The sequence below is a fragment of the Balaenoptera ricei genome, chromosome 1 (genome assembly GCF_028023285.1).
Source record: "Balaenoptera ricei isolate mBalRic1 chromosome 1, mBalRic1.hap2, whole genome shotgun sequence".
In the NCBI taxonomy this organism is placed as follows: Eukaryota; Metazoa; Chordata; class Mammalia; order Artiodactyla; family Balaenopteridae; genus Balaenoptera; species Balaenoptera ricei.
In genome coordinates, this window is record NC_082639.1 from 142,980,285 (window position 1) to 143,003,815 (window position 23,531).

The 23,531-nt window shown below is 36.9% G+C and overlaps 1 protein-coding gene across 2 annotated transcripts in view; it reads right to left on the bottom strand.

Annotated features, from left to right (window-relative positions):
- Positions 1–23,531, bottom strand: part of ACBD6 (acyl-CoA binding domain containing 6) — a 227,929-nt gene that overhangs the window by 113,437 nt on the left and 90,961 nt on the right. For both annotated transcript variants that reach the window (XM_059937450.1, XM_059937445.1), the window contains one exon: positions 1,610–1,699. In XM_059937450.1, coding sequence (XP_059793433.1) covers positions 1,610–1,699 — 90 coding nt within the window. The remainder of the gene's footprint in view (positions 1–1,609; positions 1,700–23,531) is intronic.

The window sequence follows — 23,531 nt, forward strand, 5'->3', positions numbered from 1 at the left end:
AAAGTCACCTAAGTGTCTGTAGATGGATATCTGGATAAACAAAATATGGTATATACATACAATGCAACATTATTTAGTTTTAAAAAGGAAAGAAATTCTGACACATGCTACATCAGGGATGAACCTTGAAGACATTATGCTAAGTGAAATAAGCCAGTCACAAAAGGACAAATATTGTATGATTCTACTTATGTGAGGTATCTAGAGTAGTCAAATTCATGAATAGAGAAAGTAGAATGGTGGCTGCCAGGGGCTGAGGGGGTGGGGTGGGGAATGGGGAACTAGTTTTGAGTACAGAGTTTCAATTGGAGAAGATGAAAAGGTTCTAGAGATGAATGGTGGTGATGGTTGAACACCATAAAAGTAGTTAATGCCACAGAACTGTACACTTAAAATGGTTAAAGTGGTAAATTTTATGTTATATATATTTTGCCACAGTCAAAAAAAAAAAAGAGAAAAAGAAAGAAAGAAAACTTCGGGGTAAATCTTAACGACCTTGGATTTGGCAAAGGTTTCTTAGGTATGATGCCAAAAGCACAACCAACAAAAGGAAATAGATACACTGGACTTCATCAAAATTAAAAACTTTACATGCACCAAAGGACACTATTAAGAAAGCGAAAAGACAGCCCACGAAAAGGGAGAAGATATCTGCAAATCATACATCTGATAATGGTCTAATGTCTAGAATATATATAAAGAATTTTTAGATCTTAAATATAAAAGACGACTCAGTTTAAAAAGGGGTGAAACACTTAAATAGACATTTTTCCAAAGAAGACATATAAACTGTCAACAAGTACATGAAAAGATACTCAACATCATTAGTCATTAGGGAAATGCAAATCAAAACCATACCATGATGAGATATCACTTCATGCCCACTAGAATGGCTAATGAACAGAAAAATAATGTGTATTGGTGAAGAAGTGGAAAAATTGGAACACTCATGAATTGCTGGTGGGAATGTAAAATGGTGTAGCTCCTGTGGAAAAGTTTGGAGGTTCCTCAAAAAGTTAAACATCAAATTACCATATAACTTAAATTCTCCTCCTAGGTACAGAACCAAAAGAACTGAAAACAAGTGTTTAAACAAAAACATGTACACAAATTGTTCACCGCAATTATTCACAACTGCCAAAGGGTGGAAACAACCCAACTGCTCATCAGCTGATGAATTGGTAAAATGTGGTCTATCCATACAACGGAATATTATTTAGCCACAAAAAGGAATGAAGTACTGTTACACGTTACAACATGGATAATCCTTGAAAATATGCCAAGTGAAAGAAGCCAGAAACAAAGGCCACATATTTTATGATTCCATTTATATGAAATATCTAGAAGAGGCAAATCCATTGAGAAAGCAGATTAGTTGTTGCTAAGGTCTGGAGTGAGGGGGAAATAGGGAGTGACTGCTTAATGGGTACAAAGCGTACTTCCGGGGTGATGAAAATGCTGCAGGACAAGACAGTAGTGATGGTTGCACATTGTTAAATGTATTAATGCCACTCGACCGTACACTTTAAAATTGTTAATATGGTAAATTTTATTTTATGTGGGTTTTACCCCAATTTTTTAAAAAAAGCTCCCTTTTCATCACTCTTACCTGACAGTTAATATCAGCCCTATGTTGTAGCAGGACTGTGACTAGTTCCTTATGTCCTCGATCACAAGCCCAATGGAGTAGAGCTCTGCCCTAAAAACACAGAAAAAGATAAATGAATTTGTTAATCCAGCTGTGGGACCATATAAAAGATATAAGGTCTGAAGAAAGACAGAGTAATGTGCAAAAATGTAGCTTAACTATTCTAAGAATGATTGATATAAAATGTTCTATGGGAAAAGCAGCAGACTGGAAATCAATAGAAAATCCTGAGTTCTACTTCTGGAATCTGTTCTGTACTAGCCCAGTGACTTTCTTCAGCCTGAACAGTTTCCTCACCCACAGCATGGGGATAACACTAACAACAATAATACCAGTAACATTTGTTGAATGAATGAGTTACAAAATAATGCTTTGTAAATTTTAAAGTACTCTATAAAGGTAAGAGATAGTTTTAAATTATGTCCACTTCTAGTGAAAAAAATCCTATGGATAAAAAAAAAAATGAGTACTTAAACCTAGGTAGAGATCATAATCTAAATGCAGTTTATCTAAATTTCCTCAAGTTTATTCCTTAAAATGTAAGAAAATTTAATCACTTTGAAACTAAGCATTTCCCCTTCATATCCCAAATTTACACCCTGAAATATCCCCAAAACATTAGTAAAGTCTGCTAGTGTTTATCTTCAAATGTTGACTGTGAAAGCCACTTGTAAAACAGAACAGATATTAACTGTTAGGAGACAAAAGTACTAAATATGAAACATTAATTTTAACTGTTGTCTACCAAGGATGAACAGTTACTCTCAATGTGTTAATTCTTTTCTCCACTGTCAGAAATCCTGGTTTAGTTAATGAAAGGAGCCTACTTGGTCCAAAGAATAAACAAAACCCCCAAAGGTAAGGGCTTTTCTGAAGAAATGAGTGATGTATGGCTTAACACTACTTTTTTCAGGGTGGTAGTGATGTCATTTTTTAAAGAATGGAATGTTTTTCCAAATTAAGTTGAAATCCCTGCTTTATGTCATTTTAGAAAAGATTTAAGCAGATATAAGCTGGGACAAAGATGACTTTAAAGTAAAAAGCACCTTTCAAGAAAGCTTTTCTAAACTCACACACTTCACCTTTCAGACTCTCTTCACATACCTATTAGTTCAACTAATTAAACCAGGAACTATTCTTGAAACAAACAAACAAAAAAAGTAATACAACTTCTTCCTTACAAATTGTCCTTTTCTTTTTCTTTCATTTGTTCAATTTATTTTTACTTACCTGTGAATATCTGTTTTTCAATAGGCTTACACAAAATCCAAAGAGGAAGGGAAGCAGAAAATTTTAAAACGTGGGCAAATCATTCACAGTTTATTGTAACAGCAAAACTAGTTTGTTCAGAGCTCACTAAAAAATTTTTTAAATGGAGACAATTCTTAAAGCCAAGTAAAAAATGTATTGTGGAGTAGAGAATAGAGCTGCCTATGTTAAATGTTCTCCAGCTCTAATGTGTACTGATTTAGTGTTACTAGAGCACAAATTTCAAAACCCTCCATATGAATAAACAGATATTCTAATTAGACTCTCAGAACTAATACCAATGTATAAAAATTTTATAGTTCAATGTAATTGTTCCACAGCTTTTACATTAAAATAATCAGATAAAATGTCAAAGTCTGTATCATTCTTAGTTCTAATTTTAACTGTACATTTTATGGCTATTAAGTTAAATTATTAACAAGAATTACTACATAGTTAAAATGATGTCTGATAGACTTACACAGGGCACCTACCAGAAGTACCTAATAGTTAAGTAAGAAAACATAATATTAATATATCTAGTATTTTTACTACAAGATGTACAGATAATTTCTATTTCTCAACCAGATTCCTGATTTCTCCCCTTAGGTTTAACCCAACAGGGTTACATCGACTAATGCTAAATTATAAATCCTTAGCTGTTTCGGTGGGAAAGCAGACAAGCAACGCATTTTACTGTTAATGGGGAGTTATATTTTAAATTTCCCATATGTGGTGCCAAAAATTTACTTTAGAGGAAACACCTATGACTGGACCTCAGTAGTGATTTTCACTTTGGATATATTTTCTAGAAGGGTGGCACTTGTATAGCAATGTTTTAAGGAGGATGATGTGCTCTCAGACATTTACACTATGCTTTTTAACAGGTTTTCTGACCTGCAATGTAATTAATTTTTGTAACACATTATTTTAATGGTACACTAATTAACCTTGAATTAGACTGAATTCTCTGACAATGACGTTCTGCAGAAGTGCTGAAGATAGCTACATTAAGACCACCTAATGATTAATATTTTTATGCAGCATTAAGAAGTTCAAAAACAAGAGCAGGATTAAACATACTTGTAAATAAGCACAGATAAAATAAATCAGGCTTTGGAATTTTTGCCTTCAAATATCCTGCATTTAAATGAACAAAGATCAGCACAACCAGGTATCTGAATGTGACAACTCTTTACTTTTTCAAATTGTAGAGTTCCTGTAAACATACTCTAATTTAAGATTATTAGTTCAAGTAATAAATAACCAGTAATTTGCAGAGATACTATCTTCGTAACCCCTACTGATAAAATCAGTAAATAAACACCTGTGGTTTCTTTCCTTTCTCTTTGTTAACCATAAACATATATGGACCAATATAATGCAATTATTAAATTTATTAAATTATTTTAGATACAGGATTCTATAATTTCTCTTCCAGAAGGAAAACCATCAATTAGGTGCACATTAAATTTATATTTGCTTAAAGATTTTATACAAACTTATGAGATATTTTACCTATTTTTAGATATAATTGTTTTATCTTCTATGAATGATATAATCTCTTACAAGTTTTCAAGTTAAATTTATTTTTACTGTTACCACAAAAGCTGGCAATTGTTTGTTTGTTGCTTCTAGTTTTAATAACTTCTGAAAGAATATCGCAGAACTATTTGGGATATTTGTGGGGAAAGCCATTATTAAAAGGAATCTTTGTTAGGCCAGCAGAAGACCACAAGCACTGTTTGGAGAGTTCTGGATAAATTCTGGAATTCAAATACAGTAAAACACAGCGGGGAAGAAAGAGTTCCCATCTGTTAACCAAGGGTGCAAATACCGTATTACCTCAGACAGATGAATGACTCTAAAGTGCTTGGAAAGTGCAGGGTGGCAGCTAACCTATTAAGTGGTATTACTTTCATACCTTCTGGAAAATACAGAGTGGGTCTTAATATTTTATATGCTTCTTTGATATCCTTGGTTACTTGTTCTTAAACCATGTAGAATTTTTTAAAATTAGATTTTCTCCTGTATATCACAAATTAAATGAAAAGAGATGGTATTATAAAATGACTCGATGTTCTTAGGGTATTTTGAGAACAGATACAAACAAGCATGTACACCATACATACAGTAGACAAAAACATGGCCAAGTTGGTATGTTTAAATTTGTTAAGAGTTGCCATTCTATAAAAGATGGTATGGTATAGTACTGTCTAATTACTAAGTGAAATACTGCAAATAGGTTGACTTGAATTTCTCTCTCCAAAAAATTGGGTTTCAATTTACAAATGATTGACTTCAGCTACCAATAACCTGTAGTGCCTCTGCCTCCTCTCTCCTATCCCTATCTTCTACCCTTTGCTGCTGCCAGTGTAGCAGTTGGCTACAGTGAGAACTCCCCCACCTGCAACCACCAGAAACTACACAAAGCCTCCTACTTCCACCCACCCCTCATTAGTGAACCAACAATGTTCTTTCAAAAACTCAGACAGCAGTAGGATTGGGTGGTAGTTTATGATCTCAAGATGTGGCTAGCATGGAAGCTAATACACATTTAAAATAAGTGAATACTTGATCTCCTTCACTGGCTAAGATCTAAGGTAAAAGGAAATGGTATTGCTGAGCTATCAGGGAATTCAGAAGGATTTTAAATACACTACTTTAGAAACTCCCTTTATAAGCATTTACTAAGCCATAATGTTAGTAACTAAAGGGTTAAGGAGTAAGCAAGGGAGATATTACTTCATCCTGTATAAAGTAATAAGTAATCCACTGATAATAATAAGGTAGCCAGGTGTCCATCAGAAGATAATGGATAAATACACTATGATGTATTCATATTCATACAATGGAATATTAGTCAGCAATATAAAGGAAGGAAATACTGATCTATATGACAATATCAATGAACTTCAAAAACACTATGCTAAATGAAAGAAGCCTTACACAAAAAAGTACATATTATGATTCCATCTATATAAAGTTCTAGAACAGGCAAAACCAATCTATGGTAGAAGAATTATCAGAACAGTGGTTACCTTTGTACGATTAGGAGAAAGAACCACCTGGGATGGGGCATGAGGGAATCTTCTGCGGTGACAGTAATGTTCTATATCTTGACAGGAGTTTCAGTTACACAGGTATGTGCATTTGTCAAAATTAACTGAATGTGCACTTCAGATTTGTGCATTTCATTGTATATATACATGTTACCTTAAAAGAACACCCAAACTAATACTGAACTCTAGTTAATGATATGTATGCTGAAGCATTTAGAAGAAAATTTATTGTCTATAAAATACTCTGAAATGCATCAAACATAAGATCAATTGATGGATGGATAGAGAAACGGCTAGATATTGATAAAGCAGACATAGTAAAATAACTAGTGGTAGAATCTAGTGGTAGGGATATAGATGTTCACTGTAAAATTCTTTCAACTTTCCTGTATGTTTACAAATTTTCATAATAAAGTGTTGGAAAAAATCAAACAAAAATTTGCATACCCACATTCACAGCCGCATTATTCACAATAGCCAAAATATGAAAGCAACCCAATTGTCCACAGATGGATATTTAAATAAACAAAATGCAGTATATACATATAAATATCATTCATTTTAAAAAAGAAGGAAACTTTGACATGTTATAACATGGACGAACCTTGAAGACATTATGCTAACTGAAATAAGCCAGTCTCAAGAGAGCTTGTGTATGACTGTATGATTCCATTTACACTAAGTACCTAGAGGAGTCAGATTCATAGACACAGAAAGTAGAATGGTGGCTGCCAGGGGCTGTGGGAAGGGGAGGAATGAGGAGTTAGTGTTTAATAGGTCCAGAATTTCAGTTGGGGAAGATGAAAAAGTTCTGGATATAAACGGTGGTGATGGTTAAACAATGTAAAAGTACTTAATGACACAGAACTGTACACTTGAAAATGGTTAAATCTGTGAATTTTGTTATGTATATTTTAGCATGATAAAAAAATCAAAAAGAAGTATGCTGCCAAAGCTCATAAGATTTAAATGACTTTCACTATTTTCTCATTTTGCATTAAGTATGAGTTTCTTGGTGTAAAGTATTACCATAGGCTTGATTTTTAAATGGTGCTGCCTGTATTAATACAAATGAGCATAATTTGACAGTTTAGAATGCATTTCTCAATTATTAGTGTGAATAAACAGAGTTCCTTCAAATTAATACATTAATCAACTACATAACTGAACTAACATATACTCAAGTGTACAAAGTTATTTAAGAGGATGCATTTTTTCCTTCCTTTCTTAAATAGAAGCATAAATTGAGCCTTAGTACACTGACTCTGCCTCTTAAAACTTTTGCTTCTTTGTTAGGTTAGTACTGTCAGTTTTGCCAGATTTTGCAGCAGTTTCTCAAGCCAAAAGCATGTAAACTGTATTCTGACATGAGCCACAAATTTAAAACAAAGCAAGTGGGCTTCCCTGGTGGCGCAGTGGTTGGGAGTCTGCCTGCCAATGCAGGGAACACGGGTTCGAGCCCTGGTCTGGGAAGATTCCACATGCCGCGGAGCAACTGGGCCTGTGAGCCACAATTACTGAGTCTGTGCGTCTGGAGCCTGTGCCCCGCAACAAGAGAGGCCGCGATAGTGAGAGGCCCGCGCACCGCGGTGAAGGGTGGCCCCCACTTGCCGCAACTAGAGAAAGCCCTCGCACAGAAACGAAGACCCAACACAGCCATAAATAAATAAAAATAAATTTTAAAAAAACAAAACAAAACAAAACACAGAGGGCCCCCATCACTGCTCATGAAACCATTGTTTAAAACAAAGCAAGTACAGAAAGGAATGGAGTCAAGAGAAAGGTGATCTTCTTCAAAGTATTTGAAAGAATCAATAAACATATGGAAAATGGTATAAAATTAGACCTTCAAAAGGACAGAAAGAACTTAACTAAAGAAGTAGCTCAATGAAAGAGGAATTTTTGAGTGTATTAGACAAAAATCTATGGAAAAACCAATGAATTGTATGAATGCTTCTTGGGGGAGTGATGATAGCTGCACTGGAATAATGTCATCTAATTCGTTCAAATATTATTATATTGCTACATTTGTTCTAAAACAAATTTAAATTAATGTAAAAGTTTAAAATACTATTTAAGGGACTTCCCTGGTGGCGCAGTGGTTAAGAATCCGCCTGCCAATGCAGGGGACATGAGTTCGAGCCCTGGTCTGGGAAGATCCCACGTGCCACGGAGCAACTAAGCCCGTGAGCCACAACTACTGAGCCTGCGCTCTAGAGCCCGTGTGCCCCAACTACTGAGCCCGTGTGCCACAACTACTGAAGCCCACGCATCTAGAACCCGTGCTCCACAACAAGAGAAGACACCACAATGAGAAGCTCGCGCACCGCAACGAGACCCAACACAGCCAAAAATAAATTAATTAGAAATAAACAAAATATTATTTAAATATCACTAAGAAGCATGTATTCAGTGTCTACTGTATATGGCACTGATCTGAAAAATAAATTGTGTGACAAGAATTGTGCAGACATAATATGTGCCTGATGATTGATAAGAAATATTCTGTTCATATATTAAGCATACTTTATAAATTATTTAAATCATCCAAGATATTTTCTTGGAAGAACTATAAATATGCGGCATGTGTGAAGAGTTATATTAACTGACTCAAAAAATAAAAGTTGAAGCACCATTTTAAAAAATGTATAAGCTTTTAGATCTTCACATTTCTCTTCATATTATCTACACCTCAATTTCCAAACATTTCTGCAAATGATTAAAAAATTTAATAAAAGCTGTAATTTAAATAAAAAATGAGTACATAGAACACCATGATGCTATAAACTTGGAACCTACAGCGTCCTGAATAGTAAGTATAACTACAGAACTTTTTTCTATTACGTGAAATATAGACAGCATCCTAATTACCGTATCAGTAGGAAACACCACGTAATTTTCTCAAATTAGAAATATATGCCTTACTATATTTGTAGCAATTACAACTTAAATAAAAGATACACACCAGGAACTATACTTGTGCATAATAAAATAACTTCATTATAGAATAGGAATATTTTATTTAAAAGGCATTTTATATATATATATATGTTCATGTGCTATGATAGCTATAGATTCAAATCTAAGCATTTTTAGGCAATATAATAATTATGTTTATTTCAATATGTGGGAGTGCAAATGTGGCTTATCATGTTATGACTATAATTAAATTTCTCTATGTGCTCACAAAAAATTTTAAGTGCAATAAATGTAATTTTTAATCATCTCAGGGAAAGACTGAAATTGGGCTGAATCTGCTGAATGAACATTTTAAATAAAGTCGTATACCATCCCAAAGAATCTTAGGCAATCAGCAGTGAAATAACTCAAGTTCAAATATTAGACAAACACCTAGAAGACCTGGATGTCCTTTCAAAATTGTAATTGTTACCCAACTTATTATAGTAGGGAAATGTCTTTTTTCTGATAAAGGGGTTAAAAGTATTTAGCTAGCAACTTAACTTTGAGATTATATACTTTTAATCCATCATCAAAACTTGCAAAGTTGTTTTATTTGCTAGAGCTTTAAGTGTCATGAAGCAGTACCCTTTATTTTATTTAGGATGTCAAGTTTGATTCTAATTTTAAGCTCCCACCTCCCTCACGTTCTTAAATTAATTCATACAAATCCCTGATTAATAATAAAAGGATTTGCCATCAGTATTCAGAGCCCAGCCTGAGTTGTCATGGCTGAAAGGGCAGAAATCTGCTTGGAGCAATGAGAGAACCCAACTGAATTCTGGGTGTCTCAGTCTATGAATGTGTAAGCACTTCATCTGTTCATGGAAACACAAGTGTTCTGGCAGACGTGGGGGAAAGGTAGCTGCATGGGTAACAAACTGGAAGACCTGGGAAACCGCACTATATCAAAGTCACTAAATGACAGAAGCAAGATATTTTACAAGCGTTACTTTTATTTTCACAAAAAAATGGTGTTTAGTGTAAGCTATTTGAGTTCTGGACATTTATTTTATCCCTAACATTGCTGCCCAATGATCCTTGCAGAGGTCACAGGTGGATTTGACTATTTTATAAAAGAAATTGTTGCAAATCAGAGCACAACAGTAGCAGGGTCGACTGGAAATTGATTACCCTTCTTAAATCCAGTGGTGAAAAGAACACTCTCTCAGTCCTGCATTTCCACTTAGCAGTTGTATGTATTCAAACAAGTAACGTGTACATCTCTGAAATAGCTCCTGTCTGTGAAATAAGGATAACATCTACCTTACAGGGCTGTTGTGAAGACAACACGGTAATAAGTGAAAGTACCTTACAGAGTTGTAAATATGGGAAAAGTACTCTGTAAACTATAACCCACACTGTATAAAATAGTATTATTTGAAAGATGGAGAATTCTAACAGGGATAATATAGTACATACACAATTATTTCCAGTGAAAAAGTGACCTTGTAAAGTTAAGTGGGCTTTTCGTTTCCAGTTCCATATATAAGGAGCTAGGAAGTTGCCACTCCGTCCTAACAACAAACAAGAAAGCTGAAGAGACTGAAAAATCAACAATTCTTAGATCCATAAGAAAGGGAAAGACACAGGGCAAACCACTGCCCCTGAGACTAGAGAGACAGATAGGTGAACTCGACATCCTGGAGCAGAGCCTCACAAGTGGAAACCGCCTGGGGAATCAGATCCAGGTAGGAAAACCTGACTGTAATTAATGAATTGAGGAAGGCACAGTGCAGACAACTCTGAGGGTTAAAAACTCCAAGGGCATCTACTCAACCCCTCTATCCCCACCCCCGCCAATAGTGTGAGATTTACTTCTAGGAGCTTGAGTAGGTTCCCACAATAAATGTCAGAGAAACATCCCCTCATGCTTCTGGCAGGGGGAGGGGAAATTAACCATTCTGAAATATGCCAAAGCACTCTGTTGTTCTCAAAACCGCCTGCCTTCAGGGGAAACTGGTTAACCAGCACCTAACCTGTTGGGGTATTATCAGAGCCTAACTGACCTGGGGGAAGGGAAATACCCAACTCCAGTCTACTCCAGCCATTCTGTCCCATCTAAAGGGGGAGGGAAAAAAAATGAGAAACATTTGTGAGATTCCCAGTCCAGAGGCATAGGCTCACTACAAAACTGAGACCGAATCATAGGACCATAGGACCATCTCCCCAACACCTCACCACCACATTACTAAGGGCCTATTTATAGCAGTTCCTTTTATCTGGTATATCAAGTCCAGCTATCAGTAAAAATTACAAGATAAAGCAAAAGGCAAAAAATCCACAATTTGAAGAAACAGAGTAAGCATCAGAATGAAACAGGGCAGAGATGTTGGAATTATCAGGTTGAGAATTTAAAACAACTATGATTAATATGCTAAGGGCTCTAATGAATAAAGCAGGCACCATGCAAGAACAGATAGACAATGTAAGCAGAGAAATGGAAATCCTAATAACCAAAAAGAAATGATAGAGATAAAAAAACCACTGTAACAGAAATTTTAAAAATGCCTGTGATGGGCTTATTAGTATACCAGACATGGCTGAAGAAAAAATCTCTGAGCTAGAAGATGTATCAATAGAATCCTCAAAAACTGAAAAGTGAAGAGAACAAAGACTGGAAAAAAAAAAAAAAAAAGAGTCTTTCCCCTGCTCTCTGAGACTTGCTCTGCCTTTACCCAGCCCCCTAGAACATCAGGCCTTTCTTCAGACTGTTCTGAAAATGTTGCTTTTTAACCCAGGTTAGTACCTCACCCAAGAGAAATCATAAGTAAAAACTTCTGGGGGGGTTTCCTTTGTCTTTTGTTACGTACAAAATTGGTTTATGGGCCGGAGAGAAGATGGCGGAAGAGTAAGACGCGGAGATCACGTTCCTTCCCACAGATACAGTAGAAATACATCTACACGTGGAACTGCTCCTACAGAACACCCACTGAACGCTGGCACAAAACGTCAGACCTCCCAAAAGGCAAGAAACTCCCCACGTACTTGGGTAGGGCAAAAGAAAAAAGAAATAACAGAGACAAAAGAATAGGGACGGGACCTGCACAAGTGGGAGGGAGCCGTGAAGGAGGAAAGGTTTCCACGCACTAGGAAGCCCCTTCGTGGGCGGAGACTGCGGGTGGCGGAGGGGGGAGCTTCGGAGCCACGGAGGAGAGCACAGCCACAGGGGTGCGGAAGGCAAAGCAGAGAGATTCCCGCACAGAGGCTCGGTGCCGAGCAGCACTCACCAGCCCAAGAGGCTTGTCTGCTCACCCGCCGGGGCGGGTGGGGGCTGGGAGCTGAGGCTCGGGCTTCGGTCGGATCGCAGGGAGAGGACTGGGGTTGGCGGTGTGTACACAGCCTTAAGGGGTTAGCGCACCACAGCTGGCTGGGAGGGAGTCCGGGAAAAAGTCTGCAGCTGCCGAAGAGGCAAGAGACTTTTTCTTGCCTCTTTGTTTCGCGGCGCGCAAGGAGAGGGGATTCAGAGTGCCGCTTAAACAAACTCCAGAGACGGGCGTGAGCCGTGGCGATCAGCGCGGGCCCCAGAGACAGGCGTGAGACGCTAAGGCTGCTGCTGCCGCCACCAAAAAGCCTGTGTGAGAGCACAGGTCACTCTTCACACCATCCCTCCCAGGAGCCGGTGCAGCCCGCCACTGCCAGGGTCCCGTGATCCAGGGACAACTTTCCCGGGAGAATGCACAGCGCGCCTCAGGCTGGTGCAACGTCATGCCGGCCTCTGCCGCCGCAGGCTCGCCCCACCTCCTCTGTACCCCTCCCTCCCCCCGGCCTGAGTGAGCCAGAGCCCCAGAAGCAGCTGCTCCTTTAACCCCGTTCTGTCTGGGCGGGGAACAGACGCCCTCAGGCGACCTACACGCAGAGGCGGGTCCAAATCCAAAGCTGAACCCCGGGAGCTGTGCGAACAAAGAAGAGAAAGGGAAATCTCTCCCAGCAGCCTCAGAAGCAGCGGATTAAAACTCCACAAACAACTTGATGTGCCTGCATCTGTTGAATACCTGAATAGACAACGAATCATCCCAAATTCAGGAGGTGGACTTTGGGAGCAGGATATATTAATTTTTCCCCTGTTCCTTTTTTTGTGAGTGTATATGTATATGCTTCTGGGTGAGATTTTGTCTGTATAGCTTTGCTTTATAATACCTTTATTTTACTTCACTATATTATATCCTCTTTCTTTCTTTCTTTCTATTTTTTCTCCCTTTTACTCTGAGCCGTGTGGATGAAAGGCTCTTGGTGCTCCAGCCAGGCATCAGGGCTGTGCCTCTGAGGTGGGAGACCCAACTTCAGGACACTGGTCCACAAGAGACCTCCCAGCTCCACGTAATACCAAACGGCAAAAATCTCTCAGAGATCTCCATCTCAACATCAAGACCCAGCTTCACTCAACGACCAGCAAGTTACAGGGCTGGACACCCTATGCCAAACAACTAGCAAGACAGGAACACAGCCCCATCCATTAGCAGAGAGGCTGCCTAAAATCATAATAAGGCCACAGACACCCCAAAATACACCACCAGACGTGGACGTGCCCACCAGAAAGACAAGATCCAGCCTCATCCACCAGAACTCAGGCACTAGTTCCCTCCACCAGGAAGCCTCCACAACCCAATGAACCAACCTTAGCCACTGGGGAAAGATACCAAAAACAACGGGAACTACGAACCTGCAGCCTGTGAAAAGGAGACCCCAAACACAGTAAGATAAGCAAAATGAGACGACAGAAAAACACGCAGCAGATGAAGGAGCAGGGTCAAAACACACCAGACCTAACAAATGAAGAGGAAATAGGTAGTCTACCTGAAAAAGAATTCAGAATAATGATAGTAAGGATGATCCAAAATCTTGGAAATAGAATAGACAAAATGCAAGAAACATTTAACAAGGACGTAGAAGAACTAAAGAGGAACCAAGCAACGATGAAAAACACAATAAATGAAATTAAAAATACTCTAGATGGGATCAACAGCAGAATAACTGAGGCAGAAGAACGGATAAGTGACCTGGAAGATAAAATGGTGGAAATAACTACTGCAGAGCAGGATAAAGAAAAAAGAATGAAAAGAACTGAGGACAAACTCAGAGACCTCTGGGACAACATTAAACGCACCAACATTCGAATTATAGGGGTCCCAGAAGAAGAAGAGAAAAAGAAAGGGACTGAGAAAATATTTGAAGAGATTATAGTTGAAAACTTCCCTAATATGGGAAAGGAAATAGTTAATCAAGTCCTGGAAGCACAGAGAGTCCCATACAGGATAAATCCAAGGAGAAACACGCCAAGACACATACTAATCAAACTGTCAAAAATTAAATATAAAGAAAACATATTAAAAGCAGCAAGGGAAAAACAACAAATAACACACAAGGGAATCCCCATAAGGTTAACATCTGATCTTTCAGCAGAAACTCTGCAAGCCAGAAGGGAGTGGCAGGATATATTTAAAGTGATGAAGGAGAAAAACCTACAACCAAGATTACTCTACCCAGCAAGGATCTCATTCAGATGTGATGGAGAAATTAAAACCTTTACAGACAAGCAAAAGCTGAGAGAGTTCAGCACCACCAAACCAGCTTTACAACAAATGCTACAGGAACTTCTCTAGGCAAGAAACACAAGAGAAGGAAAACACCTACAATAACAAACCCAAAACATTTAAGAAAATGGGAATAGGAACATACATATTGATAATTACCTCGAATGTAAATGGATTAAATGCTCCCACCAAAAGACACAGACTGGCTGAATGGATACAAAAACAAGACCCATATATATGCTGTCTACAAGAGACCCACTTCAGACCTAGAGACACATACAGACTGAAAGTGAGGGGATGGAAAAAGATATTCCACGCAAATGGAAATCAAAAGAAAGCTGGAGTAGCAATTCTCATATCAGACAAAATAGACTTTAAAATAAAGACTATTACAAGAGACAAAGAAGGACACTATATAATGATCAAGGGATCGATCCAAGAGGAAGGTATAACAATTGTAAATATTTATGCACCCAACACAGGAGCACCTCAGTACATAAGGCAAATACTAACAGCCATAAAAGGGGAAATCGACAGCCACACAATCATAGTAGGGGACTTTAACACCCCACTTTCACCAATGGACAGATCATCCAAAATGAAAATAAATAAGGAAACACAAGCTTTAAATGATACATTAAACAAGATGGACTTAATTGATATTTATAGGACATTCCACCCAAAAACAACAGAATACACATTTTTCTCAAGTGCTCATGGAACATTCTCCAGGATAGATCATATCTTGGGTCACAAATCAAGCCTTGGTAAATTTAAGAAAATTGAAATCGTATCAAGTATCTTTTCCGACCACAACGCTATGAGACTAGATATCAATTACAGGAAAAGATCTGTCAAAAATACAAACACATGGAGGCTACACAATACACTACTTAATAACGAAGTGATCACTGAAGAAATCAAAGGGGGAATCAAAAAATACCTAGAAACAAATGACAATGGAGACACGACGACCCAAAACCTATGAGACGCAGCAAAAGCAGTGCTAAGAGGGAAGTTTATAGCAATACAAGCCTACCTCAAGAAACAGGAAACATCTCGAATAAACAACCTAACCTTGCACCTAAAGCAATTAGAGAAAGAAGAACAAAAAACCCCCAAAGCTAGCAGAAAGAAAGAAATCATAAAGATCAGGTCAGAAATAAATGAAAAAGAAATGAAGGAAACAATAGCAAAAATCAATGAAACTAAAAGCTGGTTCTTTGAGAAGATAAACAAAATTGATAAACCATTAGCCAGACTCATCAAGAGAAAAAGGGAGAAGACTCAAATCAATAGAATTAGAAATGAAAAAGGAGAAGTAACCACTGACACTGCAGAAATACAAAAGATCATGAGAGATTACTACAAGCAACTCTATGACAATAAAATGGACAACCTGGAAGAAATGGACAGATTCTTAGAAATGCACAACCTGCCAAGACTGAACCAGGAAGAAATAGAAAATATGAACAGACCAATCACAAGCACTGAAATTGAAACTGTGATTAAAAACCTTCCAACAAACAAAAGCCCAGGACCAGATGGCTTCATAGGTGAATTCTATCAAACATTTAGAGAAGAGCTAACACCTATCCTTCTCAAACTCTTCCAAAATATTGCAGAGGGAGGAACACTCCCAAACTCATTCTACGAGGCCACCATCACCCTGATACCAAAACCAGACAAAGATGTCACAAAGAAAGAAAACTACAGGCCAATATCACTGATGAACATAGATGCAAAAATCCTCAACAAAATACTGGCAAACAGAATCCAACAGCACATTAAAAGGATCATACACCATGATCAAGTGGGGTTTATTCCAGGAATGCAAGGATTCTTCAATATACGCAAATCAATCAATGTGATACACCATATTAACAAATTGAAGGAGAAAAACCATATGATCATCTCAATAGATGCAGAGAAAGCTTTCAACAAAATTCAACACCCATTTATGATAAAAGCCCTGCAAAAAGGAGGCATAGATGGAACTTTCCTCAACATAATAAAGGCCATATATGACAAACCCACAGCCAACATTGTCCTCAATGGTGAAAAACTGAAACCATTTCCACTAAGATCAGGAACAAGACAAGGTTGCCCACTCTCACCACTATTATTCAACATAGTTTTGGAAGTGTTAGCCACAGCAATCAGAGAAGAAAAAGAAATAAAAGGAATCCAAATCGGAAAAGAAGAAGTAAAGCTGTCACTGTTTGCAGATGACATGATACTATACATAGAAAATCCTAAAGATGCTACCAGAAAACTCCTAGAGCTAATCAATGAATTTGGTAAAGTAGCAGGATACAAAATTAATGCACAGAAAGCTCTTGCATTTCTATACACTAATGACGAAAAATCTGAAAGTGAAATTAAGAAAACACTCCCGTTTACCATTGCAACAAAAAGAATAAAATATCTAGGAATAAACCTACCTAAGGAGACAAAAGACCTGTATGCAGAAAATTATAAGACACTGATGAAAGAAATTAAAGATGCTACAAATAGATGGAGAGATATACCATGTTCTTGGATTGGAAGAATCAACATTGTGAAAATGACTCTACTACCCAAAGCAATCTACAGATTCAATGCAATCCCTATCAAACTACCACTGGCATTTTTCACAGAACTAGAACAAAAAATTTCACAATTTGTATGGAAACACAAAAGACCCCGAATAGCCAAAGCAATCTTGAGAACGAAAAATGGAGCTGGGGGAATCAGTCTCCCTGACTTCAGACTATATTACAAAGCTACAGTAATCAAGATAGTTTGGTACTGGCACAAAAACAGAAATATAGATCAATGGAACAGGATAGAAAGCCCAGAGATAAACCCACGCACATATGGTCACCTTATCTTTGATAAAGGAGGCAAGCATATACAGTGGAGAAAAGACAGCCTCTTCAATAAGTGGTGCTGGGAAAATTGGACAGATACATGTAAAAGTATGAAATCAGAACACTCCTTGACACCATACATAAAAATAAACTCAAAATGGATTAAAGACCTAAGTGTAAGACCAGACACTATCAAACTCTTAGAGGAAAACATAGGCAGAACATTCTATGACATACATCACAGCAAGATTCTTTTTGACCCAGCTCCCAGAGAAATGGAAATAAGAACACAAATAAACAAATGGGACCTAATGAAACTTAAAAGCTTTTTCACAGCAAAGGAAACCATAAACAAGACCAAAAGACAACCATCAGAATGGGAGAAAATATCTGCAAACGAAGTAACTGACAAAGGATTAATCTCCAAGATATACAAGCAGCTCATGCAGCTCAATATCAATAAAACAAACAACCCAATCCAAAAATGGGCAGAAGACCTAAATAGACATTTCTCCAAAGAAGATATACAGATTGCCAACAGACACATGAAAGAATGCTCAACATCATTAATCATTAGAGAAATGCAAATCAAAACTACAATGAGATATCATCTCACACCGGTCAGAATGGCCATCATCAAAAAATCTAGAAACAATAAATGCTGGAGAGGGTGTGGAGGAAAGGGAACACTCTTGCACTGTTGGTGGGAATGTAAATTGATACAGCCACTATGGAGAACAGTATGGAGGTTCCTTAAAAAACTACAAATAGAACTACCATATGACCCAGCAATCCCACTACTGGGCATATACCCTGAGAAAACCATAGTTCAAAAAGAGTCATGTACCAAAATGCTCATTGCAGCTCTATTTACAATAGCCAGGACATGGAAGCAACCTAAGTGTCCATCATCGGATGAATGGATAAAGAAGATGTGGCACATATATACAATGGAATATTACTCAGCCATAAAAAGAAATGAAATGGAGGTATTTGTAATGAGGTGGATGGAGTTAGAGTCTGTCATACAGAGTGAAGTAAGTCAGAAAGAGAAAAACAAATACGGTATGCTAACACATATATACGGAATCTAAGGAAAAAAAAAAAAAGGCCATGAAGAACCTAGTGGCAAGACGGGAATAAAGACACAGACCTACTACAGAATGGACTTGAGGATATGGGGAGGGGAAGGGGTGAGATGTGACAGGGTGAGAGAGTGTCATGGACATATATACACTACCAAATGTAAAATAGATAGCTAGTGGGAAGCAGCCGCATAGCACAGGGAGATCAGCTCGGTGCTTTGTGACCACCTAGAGGGGTGGGATGGGGAGGGTGGGAGGGAGGGAGATGCAAGAGGGAAGAGATATGGGAACATATGTATATGTATAACTGATTCACTTTGTTATAAAGCAGAAACTAACACACCATTGTAAAGCAATTATACTTCAATAAAGATGTTTAAAAAAAAAAGAAAGAAAGAAAACCCAGAACAGAGTATCCAAGGGCTATGGGACAAATACAAAAGATACAATGTATGCATAATGGGGATACCAGAAGGAGAAGAAACAGAGAAAGGAACAGAAGAATACCTGAAACAATGACCGAATTTCCTCAAATTAATGCTAGACACCAAGCCACAGATCCAGGAAGCTCAGAGAATACCAAGCAAAATAAATGCTTCAAAAACTACACTAGGCATATCATTTTCAAATTACAGCAAATTAAAGATAAAGAAAAATCCTGAAAGAAGCCGGAGGAAAAAAAACACATCGCTTATAGAGAAACAAAGATAAGAATTACATCAGACTTCTCCTCAGAAACCATGCAAGCGCGAAGAGAGTGGAGTGACATATTTAAACTGTTGAGGAAAAACCCCTGCTAACCTAGAATTCTGTATCCTGAGAAATTATCCTTCAAAAGTGAAGGAGAAATAAAGACTTTCTCAAACAAATATTGAGGAAATCTGTTGCCAATACACCTCCCTTGCAAGAAATGTTAAAAGAAATTCTTTAGAGAGAAGGAAAATAATGTAGGTCAGAAACTGATCTACATAAAGAAAGAAGGAGCATCAAAGAAGGAATAGTGAAGGTACTATAAAAACTTTTATTTTTCTTACTCTTAATTGATCTAACAGTTTGTTCAAAATAATAGCAACAATGTATTTGATTATACATGCTTATGTATCATATATATATCTTATGTGTGTACAAATACACAAACACACATATATACATACTTATGCATGCTTTTATGTAAGTGAAATGAGTGACAGCAATGATACAAGGGACAGGAGGGAGGAATTAGGAATATTTTGTTTTTATAAGGCACTAACACTACCCATGATGGTATCATGTTATTTGAAAGTGGACTTAGATTAGTTATAAATGTATATTGCAAACTCTAGGACAACCACTATAAAAGGTCAAAAAAAGCATAACTGATATGCTAAGAAAGGAAAGAAAATGGAATCATATTAAATGCTCAATTAAAACCACAAAAGGCAGGAAAAGAGTGGAAGACAAAAACAGGAACAAAGAACAAGGGCAACATATAGAAAACAGTAACAAATATGGTAAATATTAATCCAACTATATCAGTAATCACTCTGAATGTCAATGGCCTAAGTGTACCAATTAAAAGACAGATTGTCAGAGTGGATCAAAAACACAACCCAACAATATGCTGTCTATAAGAACCTACTTGAAATATATAGGCACATATAGATTAAAAGTAAATGGATGGAGAAAAAAATACCATGCTAACACACAATAGGAAAACAGGATTAGCTATATTAATTTCAATCAGAACAAACTTCAAAGTAAGTAAAGTTATGAGGGATAAAGAAGGGTATTACATAATGATAAAGAGGTCAATTCTCCAAGAAGATGTAACAATTCTTAACGTGTATATACCTAACAAAAGAGCATCATTCATGGATGGTAGGAATACAAGATGGCACAGCCATTTTGGAAGACAATTTGGTGGTTTCTTAATAAACTAAACATACTCTTACCATATCATCTACAAATTGTACTCCCTGTTATTTACCCAAAGGAACTGAAAACTTACGTCTACACAAAACGTGCCCATGGATGTTTATAGCAGCTTTATTCATAACTGCCAAAACTCAGAGGCAACCAAGAAAAGTCCTCAGGAGGTGAATGGATAAATAAACCGTGGTACGTCTAAACAATGGAGTATTATTCGGTGCTGAAAGGAAATGAGCTCTCACGCCATCAGAAGATATGGAGGAAACTCAAATGCACATTACTAAGTGAAAGAAGCCAATCTGAAAAGTCTACATACTGCGCGATTCCAACTATATGGCCTTCTGGAAAAGGCAAAACTATGGAGACAACCAAAAGATCAGTGGTTGCCAGGGTAGCGGGGGATATGAATATTCAGAGCACACAGGATTTTTAGGGCAGTGAAAAGAGTCTGTATGATACTGTAATGATGAATATTTCATTATACATTTGTCCAAATACATAGAATATACAACACCAAGAGGAACCCTAAAGTAAATTATGGACTTTGGATGGTAATGATATATCACTGTAGGTTCATCCTTGGTTTAAAAAAAAAAAAGTACCATGTTAATAATGTTGGGTCATATGGGAAATCTCTGTACCTTCCTCTCAAATTTATTATAAAACCTAAAACTGCTCTGTTCTTAAAAAAAAAAAATTAAGTCTTTACAAAAAAAAAGTTGTGGTTTCTTCATTTCTTCATTATAACATCATCCTTCATTCATATTATTCACTAAGGATGATCAAGACAGCTAACATTTGAGTGCTTGGCATGTGTGTTTCAGGTACTGTTTGAGTGTCTTACATATAATACTCAAAACAATTCTGACACAGGTACTTATTCTCATTTTACACATTAGGAACCTAGACAGAATGAACTTGACAAAGGTCATACAGCTAGGAAGTGACAGTGCTAGCACTTAGACCCAGGTAGTCCAGCTCATCACCATTATACTATGCTGCTTCTGCTTATTCATTCATTCACTCATAATTCATCAAATCTTTACTGAGCATATGGAATACACCAAGAGCTCTGATAGAAACATTTTCAACAAGGAAGATCTCAAAACATTTACCCAGGAAGCTACTAAAGGAAATGCTCCTTCAAAACCAGGAAATAAATAAAAGAGGACACTAGTGGACGAGACACTCCATCAAAACACAGAAGTAAACAATAAAAGATGAAGACCTGGGATCCAGAAAACAGAAAAATCCAGGAAAAAGGGGAAGAGAATTCCAAAGACAGTGGTAAAGCATAATCCCAGAATGACATCTATGCGAGAGGCCTAGAGAACAACCAGTCCAGTTTAGAGATGAAGAAGGAAGGAGGGTTCCAGAGGGATATTGCTAAAAAAAAATGGGATTGATTATCTGATGTGCTTGACTGCACAGAGAAGACCGCTACTGGGCAATTTGAGGAAAGAATTGCAATAAGAACATAGAAGACCAAGAAAGAAAGAAAAAAAAGAGGCCATTATTAACCTTAAGAAAAACAAAATGTTGTACCATGGTATGTAAATTGCATTATTCATAATTATATAATTTATTCATTCCCTTTCCACCCTTGCCTTGCTTCCCTGTAATCAGAGCGGACTTCCTACTATAGTGACCTGGGGCTTGGCCTTGTGACTTGTTTTAGACAAAGGAATGTGAGTAGATGTGACACATGCTACATCCAAGGAAAGCTTTAAATGTATTTGTGGGGTCTGGTTCTGTCTGCCTTTATTGTCTGCCCCATATAGGGTCTATCCATTGGGATTAGATCTCAGAATGAGAAGACATATGAAATCAAGATGAACTGAGCACAAACAAGGCTAGTAGAAGCCAGCAGAGTCTCAACTGGTTCCAAGGCTTTTGATATGAGCAAGAAATAAATGTTGTTAGCCACTGAAGTTTGGGGTTTTGTTTGTTTTGTTTTTGCTACAGCAAAAGCTGACTAATACACATAATACAGTCCATAGCTCAGCAACAAACAATATTTACATAGTCATAATAATATAGTTATATTATAATCATAATTGACTATATTACATTATTAATTATAGTATAATTTGTAATTATAATAAAAACACTGATATAATAGAGATGCAATCAGAAAACTGACACTAAAAATTGTGATATAACTATGTTAAGAGGGTGGGGAGAGAGAGGGGGAAGATGAGTAAAAGAGCTAAATCCTAATATAACATAGAAGAAAATCAATAATGTTTAGACTTGGAAAATCAAGAGATACAAGTATATTATTTAGAATTATGTAGGTAAATTGCAAAAGAAACAACTAAAAGCACTGAAAGTTTTTGCCTCAAGGGAGCTAGAATCAAATGTGAGAAGGATGCAGATAAGGGAGTACATTTTTTGTTGTAAGACTTATAGTACTATTTGATTTCCTTTGAACTATCTACATGTATTAACTTCATAAAAATCTTAACTCATGAGCACAAACATTAAAAACAACAATAAAAATCAAGGGAAGCAATCGTGCCTGATTGACTAAAATAAAATGTATTCTGATCCTGAAAGGCAAAAAAAGAACCCAAGTGGGAATCAGAAGAGCCGGTGTTACTGTTTCACAATCTGGCTTCCACTTTTCTCTAGCGACATCTTTCTTGACTCCTTTCATTATTTATAGGAGAACAAACTTTACTGTAGAATTACAGTCTTACATTTTCAGTTCCAGATGTCACTAAAAATATATTACAGGAAAGATGCTGCCTAAAAGTGAGATAATATTAAGGGCTAACCTGTATAGAGAGCCCTCAATTAATACAGAAGTTGATCATCTACTCTACGCATCATCTATGACCACTGCATGTCCTCTTCCTAACAATTGCCACCTTCTGGTCATTTTGATCATCTTCACTGCATTATCAAAGAATGAGAAAAATGATTAAAAGTGATTAGTAAATTTTGCTCCTTTTTAAACAACTATAATTCAGGGACAGTTTAAGCTCAATATGTGAACAGTTTTATTCACAAAATAAATAAATTAATAAGTAACATATTTTACAAAATAATTTAGTATAGGATCCCTTTAAATAGAGGGCCTGCATTTAAATGATTGGATTTACCAAAATTTTGACAGTTTTCTAGAAATACAGTTACTGGGCAAAGGACAATATGCTTGTTTCAGGTATAATGATAGAAGATACTAAAGCTATTTATAAATATTTTTATATTACCTATAGATTTCACATAAA